At 41.4% G+C, this 27,354-nt stretch overlaps 1 protein-coding gene across 3 annotated transcripts in view; it reads right to left on the bottom strand.

Annotated features, from left to right (window-relative positions):
* Positions 1 to 27,354, bottom strand: part of SNX29 (sorting nexin 29) — a 417,611-nt gene that overhangs the window by 272,011 nt on the left and 118,246 nt on the right. For all 3 annotated transcript variants that reach the window (XM_075830136.1, XM_075830138.1, XM_075830137.1), the window contains exon 14: positions 16,492 to 16,571. In XM_075830136.1, coding sequence (XP_075686251.1) covers positions 16,492 to 16,571 — 80 coding nt within the window. The remainder of the gene's footprint in view (positions 1 to 16,491; positions 16,572 to 27,354) is intronic.

A 27,354-nucleotide genomic window follows, 5' to 3' on the forward strand; every position in this document is an offset into this window, starting at 1 on the left:
TTAAGCTTTTTGTATTCTCACAGACAAATCCCAATTTTCAAAATTACAGAAAAAACCCTTGTTAATAATAAAATCCTCCTCAATAAAGATCAACCATGTATAACAATCAAGACATTTCTGAGACTGTTTCATACATCTGAATGGGCTTTGTAAAAAGCCATGCGCATGCTGCAGAAACAACCCCATTCAGATGCATGGATCAGATTTTTCAGCGCACCCAAAATGTTACTTTGAATTTTTTTAAAATAAGTTCAAAATTTTTTGCCAATTAATTTCATAATCCTGCAAGATTCAAGTGCTAGATTTTTAGATTTCCTGGATTATCAAATGGTCACACAAAGTTATAAAATATTTATTTGTAAGGTCGGAGAATCAAAAATCTACTACTATCACTCTCCTTAGTCTTAGGCCTCATTCACACGACAGTGAAAAACGGCCATGTGATGTCCGTCCTTTTAACGGCTTTCACATGGCCGTTTTCAGAACAATGATATTCTATGGGTGCATTCACACGGCCGTTTATTTAACGGCACGTGAATAATGGCCGTCAAAAAATAGGACATGTCCTATTTTTGGCCGTTTTAACGGCCTGACGGCCCCCATAGAAGTCAATGGATCCGTTTTTAACGGCTGTCAATACATGTAACAACCGTTAAAAACTGATCTGTTACATGGGGATTGGCAAGGGAACTACTAGTTCCCTTGCTGGCTATCGTTGGCATACTCACGTTTGCGGCGCTTCTTCAGGTGTGGTCACTCGTCTTCATGGGTTTGAAGGCGCCTCGATGATGTCATCGCCCCGTCGCGCTGCCTTGCCAGATCCCGTGCAGACGAGTGACCACAAGTGAAGAAGACAAGAGACGGCGCTGCTCTCGTGAGTAGGTGGCACGATCTACAGGTAGGCTGGTGTGGCATCTACAGGGAGGCTGGTGTGGCATCTACAGGCAGGCTGGTGTGGCATCTACAGGGAGGCTGGTGTGGCATCTACAGGGAGGCTGGTGTGGCATCTACAGGGAGGCTGGTGTGGCATCATGTACAGGGAGGCTGGTGTGGCATCATGTACAGGGAGGCTGGTGTGGCATCATGTACAAGGAGGCTGGTGTGGCATCTACAGGGAGGCTGGTGTGGCATCTACAGGCAGGCTGGTGTGGCATCTACAGGGAGGCTGGTGTGTCATCTACAGGGAGGCTGGTGTGGCATCATATACAGGCAGGCTGGTGTGGCATCATCTACAGGGAGGCAGGTGTGGCATCATCTACAGGGAGGCTGGTGTGGCATCTACAGGGAGGCTGGTGTGGCATCATATACAGGCAGGCTGGTGTGGCATCATCTACAGGGAGGCAGGTGTGGCATCATCTACAGGGAGGCAGGTGTGGCATCATCTACAGGGAGGCTGGTGTGGCATCTATAGGGAGGCTCGTGTGGCATCATATACAGGCAGGCTGGTGTGGCATCATCTACAAGGAGGCAGGTGTGGCATCATCTACAGGGAGGCAGGTGTGGCATCATCTACAGGGAGGCAGGTGTGGCATGATCTGCAGGGAGGCTGGTGTGGCATGATCTGCAGCGAGGCTGGTGTGGCATCATCTACAGGGAGGCAGGTGTGGCATCATCTACATGGAGGCGTGTGGCATCATATACAGGGAGGCGTGTGGCATCATATACAGGGAGTCTGTAAATAGAGTCTAGGTGAACATGTGACCTTCCTTTGGTTGTTTTCAGGGGGCTGGGACAAAAAAAGCCTGACCAAGGAAATTCATCAGTTTTTTTAACGGCCATGAAAAACTGATGCAAAATGGATGTCAAACGGCCATTAAAAACGGACAGATGGACTTGAAACGGATGAAAATTTAGAGACACACTGATACAAAATGGCCATGAAAAACTGACAGTTGATCAGTTTTAAATGGACATTTTTTTTCACTGTCGTGTGAATAAGGCTGGATTCACACGACCATGTTATGTCCATAATGGACGGAACGTATTTTGGCCGGAAGTCCTGCAGGGAGCCGGGCTCCTAGAATCATAGTTATGTACGACTCTAGGAGTCCCTGCCGGACAACTGTCCCGTACTGTAATCATGTTTTCAGTACGGGACAGTTGTCCGGCAGCGAGGCAGGGACTCCTAGCATCGTACATAACTATGATGCTAGGAGCCCGGCTCCCTGCAGTGTTCGGTCCGGGACTTGCGGCCGAAATATGTCCATCCATTACAGACGTAATGTGCTCGTGTGAATCCAGGCTTAGGCTTTTGAGCTCGATTCCACGATATATTGCAGTTCACTACTGGAAACAAATGCTGGATTGTCAGATAAAGGAATTTCATTGTATATTCCTTTAGGGCTCAGGGTCCGTTGCTCTGTAAGGGTTCAGTCACATGTGGCGTATTTGCCTTGTATTGACGCAGCATATTTTATCAACGTACAATGGGAAAAATATTCTGCAACTCAAGACAGATTTCTCAATTACTTGCTTGAAAGAATATTTTTTTTAGGCTTACATTATAACGTTTTCCACAGCTTATTTTTACGCTACGGAAATACAAGGCAAATACGGTAAACCACTGCTTTACCTTGCCACAACTCGTTAAATTATAAAATTCTGTCTGCCTCCAGTCACCACTAGGGGGAGCTTAAGAATACCACAATTTAAATTTTTTATTTATATTTGTAAATCATCATTTTGATAATAAGTTAAAGTGTGTTCTTCTTTAATAAAAGGGGAATAAACACCTGAAATACATAAATATATAGGTCATTGAGTTTATTTGATTCTGCCAGTCATTTCTTTAGATTTATCTGATTCTAGGAATGCGGGGTGAAATCCAATCCTACAGTCATGAATGTCAAATCTACCTGTAGAGCAATATTCCAATCCCTTTACAAATTACTAGTAAGGCTGAAGATTGTTTTTTTTTTATTAATGTTTTTCTTTAGCAAACTTCTGCACTAATATGGGAGTTGACAATGAGCACATTCTAAGTATTTAAAGTGGCATAGGATGTGTAAAGGGAAGTGTCCCTATAAATAAATATATAAATATATATACATATATATATATATATATGCGCACGCACGCACACACACACACACACACACACACACACACACACACACACACACACACACACAAAGAAGATCTTGCAGCATTAAAGTTCAAAGTATAAAACTGGTTTATTCGGACAACTTCAAAAATGTGCAACGTTTCAATTGTTGGGATCTTTCTCAAGCATAAACATATTTATATATTATATATACTGCCTTTGATCTCCTGTCTCCCTGCTCTGCAGGGGGGGGGGGGCAGGGATGTAATTGTGGATGTATCCTGTGATGCATTCCTGCACCACAGGACATCCCCACTGATTGAATTCCCCCTACCCTCGCGCCCGCTCATGAGTCGGCCGATGCTGTCATATCACTGCGCCGACCTATGTGAGCTGGGCGTGAGTGGTGCTATTGTGCCTGTGCCCGGCTCACGAGCGAGTGCACAGGCGGGACAAATAGTCCTGCGCCAGTGCGCGCTCTCTCTCTCTGTTGCTGCTCACCCACACCAACAGACGTCCTCTCCTGCTCCACCAACAATCTAAGCCTAAGGCTACATTCACACAACCATTTTCAGAACAATGAAGTTCTATTGGTGCATTGCCACGGCCGTTTTTTGTAATGGCCCGTGAATACAGGCCGTCAAAAAATAAGACGTCAAAGGGTTACTCCTGGAGTGGAATCCTCACTGTCCATATGGACAGAGACGTCAGGGGTTCCGTCTATCAGCGGAATCCCCATCCAGAGGGATTCTGCTCCTACAGTGAGCTACAGTGGACCCATCTACAGGGGAGGTGTGTGGTGCCATCTACAAGGGGGTGCTATCTACAGGGAGTGTGGAACTTGTTACAGGGGACACTGTGGCGCTACCTACATGGGCACTGTGGCACTATATGGGGGTGTGGCACTATGTACAGGGGACACTGTGGCACTATCTGGGCCCTGACCCAATGTGGGCATTATCTACAGTGGGCACTGTGGCACAGTCTATAGGGACAATGCGGCACTATCTACTGTGGCGTTTTCAGGGGGTTGGAACAAAAAAAGCCCTGGACAGACTGACTGGAAATAGATGAAAATTTGAGGACACACTAATGGTCATTTTTTTTCACTGTCGTGTGAAATTAAGACGTGAAAAATGGACGTTTTTCACGTCCGAGTTGCCCCCGTGCGGGTCCCGTTCTCACGGATCCCCATAAACTTGAGTCGATCGAGGGATCCGTGAAAACGGAGCAAATTAGGACATGTTCTATTTTTCAACGGACCCTTCACACGGTCCATTGAAACAATGGCCGTGTCAACGGCCCCAATGAAATACATACGTCCATGTGACGGACGTTGTTTTAACGGCCGTCACACGGATGTATACCACGGTCGTCTGAATTCGGCCTATCACCCCCATCTCCACGTTCAGCAGCAGCTTCACTTAACCCTTTCCCCCTATGCAATGAGCATTACCCCTGGTACAACGACTTGGTGCCCCATTTTCCCCCTGGTTAACCCTTACCTCCCCTATATAAACGAGCATTATCCTACCCTTCTCCCCTTACATTTAACCCCTACTTCCCCTGGATAAACCTCCCCAAGACCCGACTCCTGGGCTACCTGCACATCCCCTGGTTAACCACTTCCTGCACATTCCCGTGGTAACCCTTTACCTTCCCTAGTCTGTACATCGGTTTAACCCTTTACCTACACTAAGTTACACTATTCCCCTGGTATTTAACCCTTCATTTCCCCTGAAAAAACCTCTCTATTTACCCCAACCGTACAAAAGATAACCCATTGGTAACAGGGACAGTTAGAGTCAGGTGGGGGTGTGACATAGAATATAGCATGAGTGCATTGTATATGTATGTTTAGGTATGTGGGTGTTCGAATAGTACTGTTGATATCTTGTAATACTGTGCCACATGTAGTGTCATATACTCAATAAAAATTAAGTTATGTGTATTGCGGTATACTGTGAATATTTACTGTGGTGTGTATTTTGTGCTTTATATCTTAGTGTGATTTGTAAAAGTAAGAAACCTATCTTCACTACACTTGTGTCGTGAATCATCGCGCGCGCGCGCGCACACGCACGCACGCACACACACACACACTTCGTAGCAAGGCAATTAGATAGCGTTATACAAGGAAAAAGGTAGGGAATCTAGGTATAACCCTAGTGACGCTAATAAAAGGAGGTAGTAAGAGTGGGTGACACGAGCCAGTGGACCTCACTAAATACGACCCCTCTAACCAGATCCATTTTATTTTTTAGATGTGCTAAAAATTCAGATTCGGACAGCTGAGTTTCTATTTTTTGTGACATGCACGTAACAAAAAATCGTGCCAAGATATAGAATTGAATAGCGCTCTGATTGTGCAATGTAAAGCTCACCACCTGCTATCCAAGTTTAACTGAACATCTGACTGCAATGTACACAAGAACTCCAACTAAAAATAAGTCTTCATCTACGATTTATTAATGAGCACAGTTAAACTAGAAGGAAAATTACGGAAAAATATTGAATCAGCAGCGCCCCGGAGAGTAATTTTTATGTAGCACATGTAATCCAGCGTACAATTCTTTGTGGGATATAATCTATAAAATGACTGGTTCATCCACATTTTAAAATAAATTGAGTTTAGGTTTAGAACCCTTTTATGACCAAGGGTCATTGATGCCCCTGTGTCCAGGTCAAACTTTCAATTTCTGATACGCACTTCTTTAAACGATAATATCATTGCAACCGCTTTGAATACCACAAATATTTTTACTTTGTATTTTACAAGACTTATGAGGCTTTCATTTTCTAGATTAGTTTAATCAATTCTGGTTTTAATTTTTAACAGGAGCAGACAAATCACAAAAGAAATTGAAAAAAAAAACCACCTTTTTTGTAATTATTTTATATATATATATTATATATTATATATATATATATATATATATATATATATACACACACATACACACACGCTGTACAGTTCTGTAACAATTAGTCTTCTTCTGTCTCCATCACCCTGGATAGCTGTGAGGGGAGAGTGAAGAGCGCTATATACACACGACCGTGAAAAAAATGGCAGTCAACAACGGATCAACTGTCAGTTTTCATGGCTGTTTTGCATCAATGTGTCGCAAAATTTGAATAAATTTCCCAGTCATCTGACCGTTTTTAATCGCCATTTGCCATGCGTTTTTCATGGACGATAAAAAAAAAAAATAATTTTAATCGTTAGGGTGTTTTTAGTCACAACCCTCTGAAAACACCACAGTGCCCATGTAGATAGTGACGCAACACCACTGTAGATACTGCCAGTGCCCACATAGATAGTGCACACTGTAAATATTGCCGCAGTGCCGACATAGTACCACAGTTCTCCCTGTAGATAGTGCCCACATAGTGCCGCCCACATAGTGCCACAGACAGTGCCCATGTAGACAGTGCCACACCCCCTGTAGATCGGATTACCCTGTAGGAATCGCCACACCCCAGGTATATAGTGCCACCCCCTGCACATTGGGCCACCCCCCTGAAGATAGCAACATTCCCCCTGTATTTAGAAAAATCCCCCTTGCAGACAGCGCCACCCCCCCGTCCCATAAATGGAACCCCCTTCCTGTAAATAGTACCACTATAGCTCCCTGTAGGAGCGGAATCCCTCTGGCCAGGGATTCCGCTCCTACAGGGAGCCCCTGTCGTCTCTGCCTATATATGGACAGTGATGTCAGGGGTCAACTCTAAAAGCGGAATCCACTGCCAGAGTGGGGATTCCGCTCCAGGAGTAGCCCCTGATGTCACTGTCCATATATGGATAGTGAAACCAAGGGCTTCTCCAGTAGCGGAATCCCCGGCCAGAGTGTCGGCCAGGGATTCCGCTCCTAAAGACAGCCTCTAACGGCACTGTCCAAATGACAGTGATGTCAGGGGCTCTCTCTAGAAGCGGAATCCCCGGCCAGTGCAATCTGACACCGGGGATTCCGCTCCTAGAGGGAGTTCAGGTGGCGCTATCTACAGTGGGGAGTGCAATGCTATTTACAGTGGGGAGGTTGCGATCTGTAGGGGGGGTGGCGGCACTATCTACAGCGGGGATAGAGAGACGGAGGGGGCTCCCTCTAGGAGGGAAATCCTCGGCCAGAGAGCTGGCTGGGGATTACGATGATGGAGGGAGCTTAGGTGGCGCTATCAAAACAGGGTTTTGCGCTACCTACAGGGGGATGTGGGTGGCGCTATCTACAGTGGGGGGGGGGTGTATTCCGGGGCTCTCAAAGCCCCGGTCGACAGGAGAGTGCAGCGCTGCTCACGCTTACGCTGAAGCAGCACTGCACTCATTAAACGCGTTCGAGGTGGTCAATATATATACACGAGACAACTGCACGGGGCATCGTCAGTTGGAACGTATATAGCCGTATGAGAGTCGTGAAGGGGTTAATAAACCGTTTTACTTTCATGCAAAACTGCATTGTGAGAAAGTGGCCCAACAAAAGGGTCACACAAATCAGACCAATATAAACAGGACCATAACATTACAGGTTGATTTGGAGATCCTGCTATCAATATTAAAAGGGAATGACTGATTTTATGTAAATAAAGCTGTTGTATTGTAGAATGAAAAGTTACGTCACTTTCTAATACGCTTTGTTTCAATTGCTTACAATATCTCTACTTGTGTTCAGTGAATGGAAACATTATTTGAGGGAGCACATACACTTTATGGTCATACAAAGTTGGAAAGAAAAAACCTGAGTGGAGCCAAAGAGGCCTGGCGCTTACCTAGTGTAACATCATCTAGCTCTCGGCGAGGGTCACAGAGGTTGGGCTCCCACCGATCTTAGCAATATGTCATCTATAAATTGTTGTGCATATCATTATCATGTGAGAAATGCTATGAAATTAACCATTTGGGAATTAATGCTTTTCAAGTTAAAGGGGTTTTACCAGAATCATAAATTATCACCTATCCACAAGGACACGTGAAATTTTCTGATCACTAGGGGCCCCACTACTGGAAACCCCATAGATCGTGAGAACGAGGTTCCCAAACCCCCGTTTCACCTCGCTGCTTGACCGCAGTGAGGACTACAGTGCTCGACTGTTTCTGTCAATCACAGAGACAGTGAATTGGAGAGGTGGGCGCATGCTTGACTGCCACTCCATTCAAGCTCTCCCTCACTGCGGGGCTGCAGTGAAGAGGATCTGGGAGTTCGGGATCCCCATCCTCATGATCGGTGGGGTCCCAGCGATTCGAACAGTTTTACCTATCCTGTAGATGTTAATATTGTTAATTTATGATTTTAAAGGAAACACTCTCACACACAGATTATGGTCTTTCAAAAAGGTTATACTATACTGTGCAAAAGACCAAACAATGGGCAAACTTCTCTGATCTAAGCAAAGGAGTAGCATAAGGGGGCACAATGTGGCAGTAACAAGAAAGTCTCTTTTTCTCAATAACAGAGGTACTAAATATGGAGGAACAAGGACTTATGTTAAAGGGGTTGCCTCATTATGGCTAGTCTATGCATTAGATGGTTAGTCGAATGGCAGGCATGTAATATCACATTTTCCCTGTTGAGTCCTGCAGCTGTTGGCGCCAGGTGCTAGACAAGTTGGACCCACTGCAATAAGCTGATCGCTGTCCCGGCTTCTATTTAAAAAGGACAACCAATCATAAGAAAAAACCCTTAATTGCATATTGGTTTATTCTGTACAATGGCCACGTGACTTGCATGACTGCTTCCTCCAATATTGTAGGTCAGGTGTTGTATGAACGGAGCACCTGATCTACTGGAGAAGCGGACACATGGTTAGATGGGAGGCCATGCGTGTGCTGAGCCATGGCTGCAAAGTTAGCCAGTGGTTGCAGCCAGCTATGGGGTAGGGCCCACAACGTAAAGGGAACTAAATAACTGCAAATTAATTTATTAGTAACATGGCCAATGCTAAAAAACACTTTAATCCCAGACGACCCCTTTAAGTATTTTTCTTTACCCTTCCCAATACTTCCAATTCCAATCAACAAGATTCAATAAGAAGGACTAAATCTTGAGATTTTGTCTCTTTAAATGTAAGAAATCAGTCACAAAAAGCTATGAAATTACTTGAGTTTTACAGATCACATTTAGAATGTGAATATGATAGGCTGGAAAGGTCATTTTCATGCTGCAAAATAAAATAAGATTACTTATGGTAATGTTCTCTTTTTTTTTACGCACAAATGAGACAAAAAGAAAAGTTTGGACAGCTGCGGTAATCTGTTTAAATTATCTTTTAATGGTGGATGAAGTGCTCTGTCTTTTTCTTTGTTTAACAAATAATGTCTTCAATCTTTTTCATTTAATGGGCAGGTGAAAATGAAAAATTAAAGCCAAATTGCTGACTTTAGTTGTACAAAGGTTTTATTTATAACAGTTTCCAATTACTAGGAGGAAAAAACAGCTCCTGGACTTGTAGCCATTAATAATTGAGACCACTATCTCCCTATTACCATTCTTCAAGATAAGAAGACCCATACCACAATGTAATTAATTGAACAAGGAACACAATTTATTTACAACCGAAGATCCTTTAACCATATGTTAACATTTCTGACAGAGCCGACCTTGGCCTACAGTCCTCACCATTAATTGATAGAAACGGGAGTTGGGCCCAATAGAATGAGTTTATTTTAAGCTTCATACAAATTCTGTTTATTTTTATTGGACTATCATTTACTTGAGAACTTGGGTGCATTTATCTACTAATTTACAACCTGCAGCAGTATTATATCTTGGGAGGCAAAAATCCAGCCGAGCAGAAGTTCTGCCATCGGTATATTCCGTACACTATACAGAAAATTTATTGGGACACATTCTTAATAATTAAATTCAGGTGTTTCATTCAGTCCCATTGCCTCAGGTGTATAAAATCCAGCACCCGGCCATGCAGTCGCCTTTACAAACATGTGTGATAGAATGGGCCATACTAAAGAGCTCACTGAATTCCAGCGTGGTCCTGTAATAGGATGTCACCATTGTAACAGGTCAGTTCCAGAAATTTCTTCCCTCCTAGATATTCCATAATCAACTGTGAGTGGTAGTATTGTAAAGTGGAAGCATTTAGGAACCACAGCAACTCAGCCACGAAGTGGCAGACCACGTTAAAACTTTAAACTAGGTCGAGTGCTGAGACGCATAGGGCATACATGTCGCCAACACCCTGCTGACTCAATAACTGCAGAGCTCCAAACCTCTTGTGGTATTAAAATCTGCACAAAAACTGTGCCCCGGGAGCTTCATGGCATGGGTTTCCATGGCTGAGCAGCTGCATGCAAGCCTTACATCACCAAGCACAATGCCGAGCATCGGATGGAGTGGTGTAAAGCTGCCGCCACTGGACTCTGGAGCAGTGGAAACATGTTCTGTGGAGTGACGAATCCCGCTTCTCTATCTGGCAGTCTGATGGACGAGTCTTTGTTTGGTGAATGCCAGGAGAATGTTACCTGACTGACTGCATTGTGCCAACTGTAATGTTTGGTGGTGAAGGGATAATGCTATGGGGTTGTTTTTCAGATGTTGGCCTAGGCCCCTTAGTTTCAGTGAAAGGAAATCTTATTGCTTCAGCATACCAAGACATTTTGGACAATTGTATGCTTCCAACTTTGTAGGACTATTTTGGGGAAGGCCCTTTCTGTTCCAGCATGACTGTCCCCCAGAGCACAAAGCAAGGTCCATAAAGACATGGTTGGGCGAGTTTGGTGTAGAAGAATTTGAATGGTCCACACAGAGCCCGGACCTCAACCCCATCCAACACCTTTGTGATGAACTAGAACGAAGATTGCGAGCCCGGCCCACTCGTCCAACATCAGTGTCTGACCTCACAAATGTTCTTCTAGATAAATGGGCAAAAATTCAGACAGACACACTCCAAAATCGTGTAGAAAGCCTTCCCAGAATAATGTCTGCGGATTTAGGATGGGATGTCATAAAAGCGCCTGTAGGTGTAATGTGCAGGTGTCCCAATACCTTTGTGCATGTAGTGTATCTAACTGTATGGTCTAGCAGATTCCACAAACTTCCTTTGTAACAGTACATGTAGTTTACTACAATTATTTACATAAAGTGAGAAAATGCCCCATCATCCTTAGTTACTGAAGGAGAGTCTGCGAGTATAACAAAAGAAGCTAGCTGCAGGAAATGCTATAAAACAACAAACAAAACCCGTTAACTCCACCGCCACTCCAGCGCCAGTGCTCTGGTGGTCCGGTGATGATGTGCCATACATCCATGTGAAAGCGGCAGGCCATCTTTGGCAATATTCTGATGTATTCACTGCAAACTATAAACCTATATCTTTTGGAAAGCTTAATTATGGAAGAATAGAAGAATGTGCCAAAGCACTTTTATTTCTTTTTTTAGATATAAGCCCCACACTAGCACTGTCCCTCAGAAATGTCTCTCTGGATCTTGGAGACTTGTTTGGCATGGGGTTAGGTCATACCTTGCAACTGTCCAGTTTTTTTGTGTGATTGCTCCGCATACGGACAGCAAAAAATGGACTGTACTTATGATACCTGTACCTTCAGCTGTGATTGGTACTCCTCATTAGGCTGAAGACGGGCTCACATAGATGTTCTATGTAAGTGGGAGTCTCCGCACCCAGACCCCCACCGATCAAAAATTCTGATATGTCTCTATGACATATTAACCCCTTAATTATTGCCTATATGTATTTTCATGGTGGCCATTAAGGGTACTTATGCCAGAGCGCCGCCTTTTCTCGGCAGCGCTTTGGCATAAGATTGCGCCCCGGGAGGCGCTTAAACTTAGTGTACTCAGCAACAGAGGTAGTTGAGGTCTCAGAGCACAGACTGAGGACCGTTTTGTCCGGTCCCCGGTCACATGATCGCCGTTATTCACCGAATAACGGCGATCTCCGCCAAAACAGCGGCGGTAAGTTCTCTCTCTTCTCTCACAGAATATATTCTGTGAGAGAAGAGAGAAATAGTAAAAATAAGGGCCAACACTCCATATTAGCCCCCCCCCATCCCTGATAATCAAAATGGCGCACACATGCGCGGTTTGCATATTGCCAAAGCTGCCTGTGGCAGCATATGGCAAATAGTAACAGCCAGGGACCAATCTCAGTGGTCCCTGCTGACATGGTCACTGTGATATACCTATCACAGGGATCTATGTCAGTATATTTATGAAATTCAGCCAGGACATGGGCTGTGTCTCCTCTCCCCTCACGGTAGTTGATCTGTGAGAGGAGAGAGACACACTATAATTAAATCCTGAGCTGTATAAGTGAAGTGCAGAGAAAAAAGACAAACTTTACAAGTCTGTGCCCCCTGATCACCCTGTTTGTTCCCCCTCATCCCCTGTGTGAGCACAAGTGATCAGTACGTTTTCTGGCAGCGTCAGGTTATTTTGTTAGCCAGTTTTACGTAATTTTTTTTGCGCTGGTCTTAGGAATGTATTTATTTACCTAGTCATAGGCAGGGTATCTTTTTTTTCTTCTTAGTTTGAAAAAAAAAAATTAAAAAATTTAAAACAAACACCGTAAAAAAAATAATAATTAAGTAGCCTAACGGTTATGTTCTACCTAAATAATGGCCCTGAGAATGTTTACTGCAGAGCAAGCGTACATCTTGCTATACTCCGGCAGTTCAGGACACCGACTCTGCTTCAGAGGTAGAACTTTTTTTTTTTAGACAGTGACGACTCAAGTTCTACTTCCACCTCTGGACCCCATAGCCCTATGGTGGTGGAATCAGTGGTCGCGGTCAAATCCCCAGGTGCAGGGCCTAGTGGTGCAGTCCCTCCTGTGTTCTGGGATCCTGCAATTTCATTTTCCCCCCAGGTACCGCAACTGTCAGCAACCCCAGGAATAAAATGTTGCTAATTATACTACGATGTTGCTAGTTTTATCCCTTTGGACTTCTTCCACATATTTGTCAGTGACCAAGTCCTGAAGTTAATTGTCCAACAGACAAATATATATGCAAGACAATTTATTGCACAGAAACACACATCCCCCTACTCATCATGAACCCCCACTAAGGTCCCGGAGCTTAAATTTTTTTAGGCCTAACTCTAAATATGGGCATCAAGAGCTATCCACGCTACCCCTGTATTTGCAGCAATGTCCCGACACCGATATGACTCCATAATGCACTTCATGCATTTTACAGATAAATCCCAAGTCCCCCAAAGAAATGACCCAGGCTACGATCGCCTTAATAAATGGAGACCTTTAACTTCCCTCCTACAAGAATCTTTTCTTAAATCCTACACCCCAGATCAAAATTTATCGGTGGATGAATCCCTGATGAGCTACAAAGGCCATAATTCCCCCGAAAAACCTAGTGAGAATTGCGGCCCCATTCATTCCTATGGGGCCATGCACACGACCGTGGTTTTCAGGGTCCGTGCGTGGCCCAAGAGCCCGCACAGCAGAAAGAACGGGCACATTGAAAATAATGGCCGCGGCCATGTGCATGGCCCGCGATTTGCGGGCGGCTCGCAGCTGTCACTCCGTGGCCGGCCGACTCGAAAATCACGGCCGTGCACATGGCTACGGTCATGTGCATGAGGCCTTACTGTTCCTATTGATGGTTTTGGGTACTGCCCCTTTATATATACTTTAACCGATTGGTTATTTTGTGCACATAGCGGTTCCGACATTGCCGGGCAGGGGTCGGTTATGGTGTACCGCGTCACTTGTCACGTTCGCCCCCCATATAGGGATAGATGGAGCGAAAGAGACGTTGTACAACCAGTCACTGGACAAAAAAAAAAAAGCTTGTCATGCCAGCCCTGCAGGTGTTCTTCTATCTAGTGAACAGACTCGAGTTTGCCACACAGTTTTTTAAGATATTGCCCCTCACTCCAGTACAGTTTATTTCTCCCTCTCTGACTGATTTTATATTAGAACAGAATTCTGTCCACAATGACTTCATAATGGCACAGATGCGGGACAGATGCTTCTTTAGCAAGATGTAGCCATAAGTACAGGCAAATGCGTATATAGCTACATTTATCCGTTATGAATACACGGCTTCACTTCTCTTCTGTATGCCGCACAAATTTATTAATGTGGCATATTTCTAACAAAATAACCTTCTACCACGTCTCCTCTTTTATGTGGAAACGTAATAAGAAGTTGAAGAAAACATTATATACCCATAGTGTCTAAAATAATACCCATTAATTTCTCCTTTAAAATTGTATTTGGTCAGCATGCTCACTACACCACTAGATGAATACCTTTAGGGTCAAGTTTTTAAAATAGGGTCATTTCTGGGTGTTTTGTTTGTTTTTTTTTGTTCAGGCTGCTCAATGCCTCTAAATGCATGATATGGGGCCTAGAATTTATTCAATTGTGCCCTGAAAGCCAAAGGGTGCTCCCTCTCTCTTTGGCCCAGCCACACGTCTAGTAAGCAGATCGTGGCCACAATGGGGGTATTTTTGAACATAGGATAAACAGGGTGATAGATTTTTGGGCGCGTTTCTTCATTCTCATGTTCGCTTTACAAAGAAATCTGTCTTTAAGAGGATACATTTGTGAAAAATACTCACTACACCCTAGGGCTGGGCGATTATGCCCAAAAATAAAATCTAGATTTTTTTCATCCCTATGGACAAGTTTCGATTTGAATCTCAATTTTCTTGTTTTTCTCTTAATATTTAACAGTAATACCAAGAGATGAGTTAATAAATTTTCTCTATAAAAATAACTTTTTAACATATATTGCTAGAATTATTGTATGTAACTTCACAACTTTAAACCTCTGCAAATAATTTATTTTTTATATTTATCATAAATACAATTGGAAAAATGTCTATCTAATTATAACTTCCCGGCAGGGAACAGGTTAATAGAATCTATAATCAAACATATACTGCATGCACTAACATCCAACGTCTGTCCGTCACCCCCTCAGCCGGTCCCCGATATTGCAGGTGAGAGCAGTGTAAATTGCAGCAGGGCCAGGCAGATAGCGCTGAGCGGGCAATTTGGGGTGTTAAATAAATGACATTAAGGCCCGATTCACACGACTTCCCAGCCCGACCACGGTACATGTGAACAGGCCTCCTGGCATCATAGTCATTTAGGTTACAGCCACAAGACAGTGAAAAAAAGATGGCCATTGAAAACTGGTCAATCGACAGTTTTTCATGTCCATTTTGCATCAGGGTCTCCAAATTCTCATCCATTTCCAGTCCATCTGTCCGTTTTTCATGGCCATTAAAAAAGCGTCCTTGTAGATGCAACAGTGCCCACATATAGTGACATAGTGCCCATGTAGATAGTGCCCACAGTGCCACACTGCCCACATATAATGCCACAGAGGACACATATAGTGACATAGTGCCCATATATAGTGACAGTGCCACAATGCCCATATAGATAGTTCCGCAATTTCCCTGTAGATAGTGCTCATAGTGCCACAGTGCCCACATCAGTGCAACCTTGCCAGTGCTCACATGCAAGTGTCCACAAAGTGACAGCCCCCCCCCCCCCCCCCGCAATAGTTCAATACCCATGTAGGTAGAACGCCACACCCTCTAGCAGATCGCACCCCCCCCCTAACTTGTAGATCGATCCCCCGCCTCACTTGTAGACTGAACTTCTCACTTGTAGATCGCAACCCACCCCTCCCTTGTAGATCGCAACCCACCCCTCCCTTGTAGATCGCAACCCACCCCTCCCTTGTAGATTGCGCCGTTGTAGCTGCCACTAGAGTGAAAGGGAAGATGCATACAAAGCCTTATCTGTGTATATAGTATATAGTGTTGCCATCCTGTCTTATCTTGGCCTCCAGCAGTAGACTACAGCTGTCATTTAACCCATGCACTCTAATGATAGTGAAATGACTCCGCTCATCTTCTTGCAATCCATACAGTAAAGCTGGCAAGTGAGCTAGAGAGAACAGGGTGTCAGACTTTTGTGACTGCTCTAGTGGCCATTATGAAAACTGGAATATTTCAATAACCTCTTATATAAATAGACTAGTAAATTAAAAAAAATTAAAAAACTTTTAGATATATACATTTTCTGATGAATTTCACTATTGCCCCATGCACACGACTGTGCCCATAATCACGGTCTGTGATTACGGGCATAGGCGTCCGTGGAGAGTCACCCGCATTTGCGGGCCCTGCTCCCATTATAAAGTATGGAAGCACGGTCTGTAAAATAAAAAAATAGGACATGTCAAATATACAGGAAGGTGTCAGTCGGCCATAGAAATAAATGGGACTGTAATTACGGACCGGAATTACGGATAAAGTCTACGGTCGTGTGAATGGGACCTAAGGAGGAACAGATTTTTATAAAGGGGAGAACAACAAGACCATCAAATTAAATTTATAGATTAGAGACATTTCAAAGGACTTCTTTACATAGTAACAGTAGCACTGAACAGCATTATTTTACAAATCATCATATTTATGTTAAACCAGCGTCTAACTTACTGTCATTGTGCCCCTCTTTCTTCAGCATCTGTACCGCGCCGACATACTTCTTCAGCTGAACTTTTAACACCTCGTTTTCCCTGTCCAAATATAATAAGAACACAATACATCATCCAGTCACAGTAGAGGATTTATTGCAAGACACTGTTAATGCAAACATTTGTGAAATAAGTGACAAATGATTCTATTGTTTAAGGTGCACCAATTATCTCCACACAAAGAGGTAGTCACTTTTAAACGCCGGCCACCACTCATAATAGCAAAGCCCATAAATCATCAAGTGACCCAAAATACATTATTGCTTTCAGGGAATTGATAAGCTGCATCTTCATGAGCAAGCTGAATCGCAAGGAAGGTTTCTTTTACAAATACTAGACAGGTGCTACATCTTAAATCGGAATCGAAGATTTGCATTTACATGTTAAATAAGAGCTAAAAGTATTTAGGATGCATGTGTGGTGGATAGTGATCACCTAGTTTTAAAGACTATGTAAACATTTGCAGGGCATATATTTTTTTTAATAAACCGGTCAGTCAGTGTCTTTGTAACTTTATAAATAGTTTTTATTAAAAATTTGATATACATATTTTAGATACAGTTGCACTATATTCTCTATACTGAACAGCTGTATATAGCGCTAAATCCTGCTACCGTCAGGTCAGCAGGACTGAAAGATTCAGGTAGTAGCGAACAATACAGCTGCTTTGTATAGAGAATACAGAGCAGCTGTATCTAAAAAAGTAAAACTAATTTTTAATAAAAACTATTCATAAAGTTACACCAAACACACTGACTGACCGGTTGGTAAAAAAAAAAATGGCCATCAAAAGGTTTACATTGCCTTTAAAGCTCTGATATTATCAATGTGTGAACGTAGCACTACTTATTGTAGAAACAACAAGGCAACATATCTAATTAGCTGAAAACAGACACTGGGGTTTTACTAAAATACTGTAAGTTTTAGGCTTCGTTCACAACTGCGTCAGGGCGTTCAGGGGTTTCCGTCTGAGCTTTCCGTCAGGGGAAACCATAGGTTTCCGTTTGCATCACCATTGATTTCAATGGTGACGGATCCGGCGCAAATGGTTTCTGTTTGTCCCCGTTGTGCAAGGGTTCTGTTGTCTTGACGGAATGAATAACGCAGTCGACTACGGTATCGATTCCGTCAAAATGACAGAACCCTTGCACAACGGTGAAAAACGAAACGGAAACCATTTGCACTGTATCCGTCACCATTGAAACCGATGGTTTCCGTTTGTTTCAGTCAAGGTTCCGTTCATGGGTTCCCCTGACGGAAAGCTCAGACTGAACCCCTGAACGGAGCCCTGACATAGATGTGAACGAAGCCTTAGACAGTGGAAACTTAGACAAGGCAGCCAGAAAATGCACCAAATTTATCAAGGTGGCGCATGCCGTAGAGATGCTAGACACTTTTCCCTTCCTTATACCATCTCTTGGTGGCTTAGTTTACACCAGTTTTTGGCGCACAGTGTCGCATTTGAAGTTATTACCCCTTCGCTAAGATGCGCACCCTTCAAGCGGGTTTAAAATGGTTAATAAATGTGGCGCACAACATGTACACCAAAATTCTAACGCATCTTGAATAGTAAATATGCCCCATAAGGAACCGGTCACATTGAAAATGTAGTCCAAACCGTGATTAGCAGGTTATCAAGCAGGAGTAGGTGAGCAGACTGATATATATTTTTATAGAAAAAGATCCCATATAACTTGCAATTTATTCATTAAAACCACTGCTCATGCTGAGCTTAGGAGTCCAGTGGGGGGTTCTACAGATTTGACTACATTTTCAACATGACTGGTTCTCAGGGCAAGGCTGTACAAATGGAACCATCTTTTATTTCCCCCTTACATTATTTTTGTGTCTCGGTTATGAAAGAACTGTTAAAATTTGGCTTTCCTTTGGTGCACTGGTTGTACCTTTTCAAGTTTATGCTGTTATGTTGGCATTGTTGCAGGCTAGATTTGTTGGGCACTAGTAATGCCCTGTAATGGGGCCCTGTAGTGAAAACAGGAGGTAATGTGATTGGTTAGTTTATAGGTGCAAGGCACGGTAGCACTGTCAGGCTCTGTCTTGGAGGTACAGTGGGAACTGCAATTTGTCAAGACTGGCAAAGAACACCATATATTTATGGCCCTCTTTTAATCTCCCGCCAGTCCGAATGCAAATTCAATTGTAGCGGCAATTTACTTTAATAGGAAAAGTCAGACGTTGACTATTTACATTCACCAAAAACTATACCAATGATTATTATGGATGATCAATTTTCATCGAGGTTAATGTGAATTCTTGATAATTTTGTGCTTTTAAACTGGGCAGTTATCATTATGACCAGAAACGTACGACTCAGTCAAGGGGACACAATACATTTCTAAATGTCCACGGTTTTCTACAGAAGCCTGGAGTTCACCAGAGCTGCACTGGACTTGTCTCAGTACCACCACCCCATTCGGTATTCCCACGCTCTGCCAACCCCTTCCTGGAGAGCACTAGGCACTAAGATTGAATACACCCAGTTTAGGAAATTTTTTTGTACTTCGGTTTTACTAACCATTGTTTAAACAACGACAGTCACTTTTATCTTAGAAAAGTGTAAGATGAACCACATCAGATAAATCCTACCATTGCTCAGTAACGTAGGATAGGGTCGGGCTATAACAGAAGTCTCCGGATAACGATATTGAGATAAATAGAACACAGTAACTATATATATTGCGACATCTAGCCTAAATTTTCCCAGACTGGCACTTCCATCTAGTAGATATGGTTGAGTTTTTGGAGCCATAGGGGAATGGTAGGTGACTTAGGAGAGGGGGGTTTATTACCCTTTCTACGGCAGTTTTCTGGTGTAGAAAAGTCACAAAAGGCTCGCAGTTAAAATTGTAATTTTTGGGCACTTCACACCGACCTCAATACTTTTGAAAAAGGGGGCAAGCCACTGCAGCCCGACAAATTTACTATAATTGACAGAAAAAAGTAACTTATAGCTCTTAGATGGCATGTATTTCACTTTATGGGGTATAGTAAGGTAGAGCCTTGTGACGGGCCCTCTACCTTGCCACCGCCATCAGACAATAAAATAATATTTTAAAAAATAATAAGTACTCACCTCACTGCTCACTTCTCCCCCGGGATACCCTAGGCTTTCACTGCAGGCTGTGGTTCATACAAGGTAATGATGTCAGGCAGCGTCAGGACGTTGTATGTGACCCAGTACTCAGGATGTGGAGTGCTGCTTCGCATATAAGTTCCTGAAGCTGCGCGTCTTGCATGAGCCGCAACCTGCAGTTCTGAGAGGACCCAGTAAGGAGAAGCGAAGAAGTTAGTTAAGTATACATACTTTTAATTATTTCTCCCTGCGACAGCAATTGTTATGCCACAATTGTGGCGCACGGCAAGCCGAAAGATGAAACGCATTTATTTTATTGCCCATTCTTATTATAACCCTAAAATCGATCACATCTAAGTTCATTAACTTAGAGGTGATCATTATAGGGTTATCCTGTGGGTTAGAAGCACACAGGAGCAGCTGTTAGCCGAGCCGTCGATTTCAGCAGACGGATTTGACCTATAACAGGGCTAGGCAGCGAAGCTGCATCGTAAAATGTAAATAAAATTTTTAATAAAAGTAAATTAGAAAAAGGTTTTTAAGCACAAAATACATACATTTAATAAAAAATAAAAAAAAAGGCTACAAAACGTTTACACAGCCTTTCTTGGGTATTTCTTCTTTTAGTTTAACCAGTTCAGGACCGGGCTATTGAGCCTTCAGGACCAGACACCGTTTAGCCATTTTTAGCATGCGTTAGATAAATGGCTATAACTTTTTTATTTGTTGGGCTTGCGAAGTGATTTTTGCGATGTTTTTTCCATAGACAATGCAAGTTTCTTTTTTTTAATCATTTTTATACACACCCTTTTTGCTATTTTAGAATTTTTAGGCTTAAAGTTTGAAAATAATAATAAAAAAAATAAGCTTTTTTACTTTTTAGCAATTTTTTTCTGGTAATAACAGTTTTACCCTAAAATAGACCTTTTATTTGTGATCGTCCTTGTCTACCGTAAATGTTAATATATTACATGTCTATATTAGTGTAATTGGGTCAGGGCTAGCGTTACGACAATGATTGGCAGGGGGGGACGACATTTTATTTGGGGTGGGTACTTTTATTTTTTGCACTTTATTTTACTTTTATTTTTTTATTATTATGGTCTGTCCCTCAAAGGTCAGAAAAGACCTTTGGGGGCCTTTATTTATTTTTTTTACACCATATTTCTCCACTGTAACTGGGGCTGCACAGAAAAATCAGGAAATCAGCCCTCTTATAGTGACTATTGTCACTAATAGAGCTGTGCTGGGTCTAGTTAGACCCAGCAGCAGCCTGCCACTAACGCCACCCGGCGATCATGTGACCAGTCACATAATCACCAGGACCAATAGAGGCAGCGGCGCTGCCGCTATTCGTATCCACAACGCTCATTGAGCGCTGTACAGAATAGATCAGAGATGATAGAAGCAGCAAAACCCGCTTCCATCTTCTCCTCACGGTCCCCGGCAGTCACTGACTGCCGAAGACCCGACATTCGATCACTCGGGCAGCAAGCTAAAACCCGCGCCGTAAATAGTCTATGGCGTGGGTTTTAAAGGACCCTGACCGCTTGCCGTAAATACACAGCCAGCGGTCGGGAACCGGTTAACATATACTGTTATTATATAGTATTATTATTATATAAGAGTAAAATACTTTTTCTTTATCTAGTTGTGTATTTTTTTTTAATTATTTTGAGGAGCTAGTTTTGCTTCCAAAGCAAAACCCAGTTTCAAGTATTTCTCTCACCCTAATTAAGGGATCTCCTAAGGGCGCACCGCTCTGTTGTCTATATGTGGATATCGATTTTTCTCTGCTGTTACCTGTGTGGGATAGAGATACTCCACTACTCACCATTCTTCTTCAGGCATAATATTTTTCTATGCGCTGCCTGCAGAGCTGTGGGGTTTCTACTGACTTTCATTTTTGTTAAATGTGGTTTATTTTGATTTTTCTCGTTCCTCTCTGTATTTCTCTGGAGCTCATCTTTATCTTGATATCCGTGAATGAGAAGCGTGGGGATAGCCGCGGTGTAATAAGACAGGAACCTACCTTTACTGCTGGTACAAACTAATTCGTTTCAGTCTGCACGGAATTATCAATCTATCGTGTAATTTTATGGTGCGGAACCACAAGGCTGATGAAAAGCACAAAACTGCAAAGGTCACTTTCTGTTATTATTTTACAAACAATATCTGGATCTGCTGTTCGTGCCAACTCGGCACTTAATCAATGTTTTACTGGTAAAGCTAGAAAGAAAGATGTTTTACCAAAAGTTTATTGAAATCATTTTCTTTCTTTCTCGCAATGCACCTGAACATCTTAAAAGGGGCACCTGTCACCAGCATTTTACCTATTGAACTCGGTTTACCCCTCGCTGGCCGCCGTAGTCAAAAGTTCATTGCCATTAACTCCTCCTCCAACCGTAAACAAGGGTCTGAAAATATTTTGCGCCTGAATGCTGAAAGCTCGTCTGAGATAGCACGCATGCGCTCGTCATGTATGGTCCGATACCCTTCCCTGCTTCGTCTAGGCCTCAAAACTAGTTACTGCGGACGCGCCACTATGGTGTCCCGTTGTGCGCATGCACAAGAACAGGACATCGATGCACAAGCACGGGATTTCGTGTGTACTGTGGAGACACGAGAAGTCAAAAGTAAGGGGTAAACTTCGAAAGATTGAGGACTGAAGATTTGACTCTTTTCAAACAAAGATATGACTCTTATGCTCATTAGCATACGGCACGGGAACACTAAAAAACGAAACACTAAAGCTACAGAGCCGACTTAGAAGAGAATAATAGGTTACATAAAAATGATTTTTTTTTACCCACTTCCACCAGTTATTGCTGGTTTAATATGTGAAATGATGTTGACAGATTCCCTTGAAGTCACTCTGACACTAGCAAACGGATTTCCATTATAAAGCCTTCATTTATTAAAAGCATTTCACCAGCTGATTCCCGAGTAGTCTCCATCTGGAGGATCCTTTCAGGACCTTAATAAATTATTAAAGCCGAGACCTGTTCCATACATGACTAACAGCAAATAGAAAAGCTGAAGAATTGGTGAAATATTCCTGCAGTTCTGTTTTTTTTTTGTTGCAATTTAGAATAATGGAAAAAAGAGAAACATTATAATGGATAGATAGATACGGTAGATTAGATAGATACGATCTATACGATAGATAGATACGATCTATACGATAGATAGATAGATAGATAGATACGATCTATACGATAGATAGATACGATCTATACGATAGATAGATACGATCTATACGATAGATAGATACGATCTATACGATAGATAGATACGATCTATACGATAGATAGATACGATCTATACGATAGATAGATACGATCTATACGATAGATAGATAGATACGATCTATACGATAGATAGATAGATAGATAGATAGATAGATAGATAGATACATACGATCTATACGATAGATAGATAGATACGATCTATACGATAGATAGATAGATAGAATCTATACGATAGATAGATACGATCTATACGATAGATAGATAGATACGATCTATACGATAGATAGATAGATACGATCTATACGATAGATAGATAGATAGATACGATCTATACGATAGATAGATAGATAGATACGATCTATACGATAGATAGATACGATCTATACGATAGATAGATACGATCTATACGATAGATAGATAGATACGATCTATACGATAGATAGATAGATAGATAGATAGATAGATAGATAGATAGATAGATAGATAGATAGATAGATAGATACGATCTATACGATAGATAGATAGATACGATCTATACGATAGATAGAATCTATACGATAGATAGATACGATCTATACGATAGATAGATAGATACGATCTATACGATAGATAGATAGATAGATAGATAGATACGATCTATACGATAGATAGATAGATAGATACGATCTATACGATAGATAGATAGATACGATCTATACGATAGATAGATAGATACGATATATACGATAGATAGATAGATACGATATATACGATAGATAGATAGATACGATCTATACGATAGATAGATACGATCTATACGATAGATAGATACGATCTATACGATCGATAGATAGATAGATAGATAGATACGATCTATACGATAGATAGATAGATACGATCTATACGATAGATAGATAGATACGATCTATACGATAGATAGATACGATCTATACGATAGATAGATACGATCTATACGATAGATAGATACGATCTATACGATAGATAGATACGATCTATACGATAGATAGATACGATCTATACGATAGATAGATACGATCTATACGATAGATAGATACGATCTATACGATAGATAGATAGATACGATCTATACGATAGATAGATAGATAGATACGATCTATACGATAGATAGATAGATACGATCTATACGATAGATAGATACGATCTATACGATAGATAGATAGATAGATACGATCTATACGATAGATAGATAGATAGATAGATACGATCTATAAGATAGATAGATACGATCTATACGATAGATAGATAGATACGATCTATACGATAGATAGATAGATACGATCTATACGATAGATAGATAGATACGATCTATACGATAGATAGATACGATCTATACGATAGATAGATACGATCTATACGATAGATAGATACGATCTATACGATAGATAGATAGATACGATCTATACGATAGATAGATAGATACGATCTATACGATAGATAGATACGATCTATACGATAGATAGATAGATACGATCTATACGATAGATAGATAGATACGAGCTATACGATAGATAGATAGATAGATACGATCTATACGATAGATAGATAGATAGAATCTATACGATAGATAGATACGATCTATACGATAGATAGATAGATACGATCTATACGATAGATAGATAGATACGATCTATACGAGCTATACGATAGATAGATAGATAGATAGATACGATCTATACGATAGATAGATAGATAGATAGATACGATCTATACGATAGATAGATAGATACGATCTATACGATAGATAGATACGATCTATACGATAGATAGATACGATCTATACGATAGATAGATAGATAGATACGATCTATACGATAGATAGATAGATACGATCTATACGATAGATAGATACGATCTATACGATCGATAGATAGATAGATAGATAGATAGATAGATAGATAGATAGATAGATAGATAGATAGATAGATAGATAGATAGATAGATAGATAGATAGATAGATAGATAGATAGATAGATAGATAGATAGATAATAGTAAGGCTTTGATCACATCACATTAATGGCCTCTATTTAACTTATACACCAGTAAAAGCTCTGGACGTATGCGTTTAACGGAGTCCATGACGGATATTATACAGTGGTGACCATACGCACAGTGACCCATTGTAGAGAAAAAAAAAGTAAGAAAAAACAGGCACATACTTTTTATTGCAACAAGTGGCAATTTACAGTTACCTGGCAGATTAAAGTTGGAGACGTATACGTTTAACGGAGGCTCGTGACAGATGACACTGTAAGGCATCAATCACCCTAGGGTCGCATTGTAAAGAAGCGTATATGTTTAACATATACGTTTCTTTTACTGGACACCACTGTATGGAATAGTGTAGTCTACTATGCTATTCTATACCTTATTTTTTGTGCAGTATACTAATGTATACCAGCCAAACGGAGCCCAAAAGGACACTCTTCTGGCCTCCATCAAGAACCGGTAGCCTATGGACAATTTTCTCAGTATACACGATAAATGAATGACAAAAACGTGATGTGAATGGGGCCCAAGATAATATACATACAATATAAAACATAATCGCAATATAAGACAACAATTCTTGGACTGATTTACTGTATCACATCCATGTGCTTTTAAGCCCCGGGAGATGTCTTTTGTTATAAATTGTACCCGGTGACATCAATACTGTCAATCTTTCAGACAGGAACACCTGTTATATTGCTTCTGAAAAATAAAAAGCTTGGAAAATTGGTGTCTTGCAATAAATGTCATCTCAGATAGCATCATTTAGCTGTTCTAACCAGATAGATCTCTTGCAAAAAGTCCAATGTCTTGTCATGTCTTTTAACTTTTGTCACAGAAAGAGGACAGTTTTGACAACGCGAAATAGGCATGTTTTAGGACTAACTTCCCCAAGGAATCTGCCTCTCAATTTTTAATACAGTGTTGAGTACTAAATGTGCAAGATATAATATATATATATATATATATATATATATATATATAGTACCGAGTTTAAAAACCTCTGATCCTGGCAATCTTGACTTGGTGGGAATAAAAAAAAAAATTCTTTAAGGACTGCGAATCTTTAGGGACATAGAATCAAAATAACCCCAGTCTCTTCTTGGTGTATGAGAAGATTTGAAAAATATATCAATACAGATCTTTAAAGGGTTAGTTAGAAAGTGACATTGTTCTCTAGACCTTGAGAAAGTCTGATCAATAAATGACCTGCAGATTCAAAATACAAAAGGTAGCTGGGACGATCAATGGTGTAACTAAAGGCACATGGACTCTGCTGGAGAATTTGACTACGGCCGCCTGCTTTGATGAAATGCTAAATTTTTCTAGCTCTAAACTCTCACAAGAAAGCCATCGCACAATCTAAAAATGGTTAAACAAACAAAAAGACATTTAAAATCAATGCAGTATATAAAAAAAATCACCATTTATAGCCTTCTAATCTAAAATTACAAGATAAAATGTACTCACATTGGGTTTATAGCGTGCTCTGGATCCATTATACTTTAGGCTTTATGCACATGGCCATATTACGGCTTTGTAAATCCTTTTAAGTTGTACAGATCTGTTACAGAGGTACAGTAGCCCCCATAGACTACTGTGTGTACTGTTTATGATCCGATTTGATATGTCACAAGTCCTCATGCCACGTGCTATAACACAGATGAGGATATAAATGGATAATGCTCGATAGGCTACTACAGTCGATTTGTTGAATAAAACTACCAACAGCTTTTTTGCCAACTATTATGTATGAAACCTTCATAGAAAATCTGCACTGGTTTCAAAAGTAAACATTAAAGAAAAATATAAGACCTTCTTCCAAGAAATTGTCCAAAAGTGTGGTGGAAATAATCTGACGCTCATATCATTAACCATGTAGAAAACTACAGTATAGTCGATTAATAAAAAATCGAGTAAAACAGAAAAAAACTGGAGGCACGAAGTGGACTGCTTCTACGTATTTTATTAAACCGGACATACGATCATGAGGTCTAATCATTTTTGTGAATCCGCTGAATAGAAATAAAACCTAGTGGCGATTCCATAGCCAGGTCTCCAAAATTGTTGTCCTCTACTGGACCTTATTGTGGCCCACCGGAAGACCCTATGGTACTCTGGTGAGCTAGTCCAACCAAGGTTAGTGAAAAATTGTGGCATAGACATGCATACTTGCTAGAGATCTCGGCCACTTCAATCTAAGGCCTCATTCACATCTGCGTTGTTTCCGTTGTTCTGCTATGTTAGATGAGCAGAACAACGAACATTCCGGAAACGCTGGTTCCATTGCATGACAAGCACCATCAGCGCCATTGACTAAAGTGTTTTGTTGGGTTTCCATCATTGTGTCCGTAGTTTTACTGGAAACTATAGCTCTGACGGAGCCTCCAACTAAGATGTGAACGAGGCCTTAACTGTGACTTTCTGTATGTAATAGCACATTTTGTGAAAGCTGAACCATACTTGGTT

This window comes from Rhinoderma darwinii, chromosome 6 (assembly GCF_050947455.1).
Source record: "Rhinoderma darwinii isolate aRhiDar2 chromosome 6, aRhiDar2.hap1, whole genome shotgun sequence".
In the NCBI taxonomy this organism is placed as follows: Eukaryota; Metazoa; Chordata; class Amphibia; order Anura; family Rhinodermatidae; genus Rhinoderma; species Rhinoderma darwinii.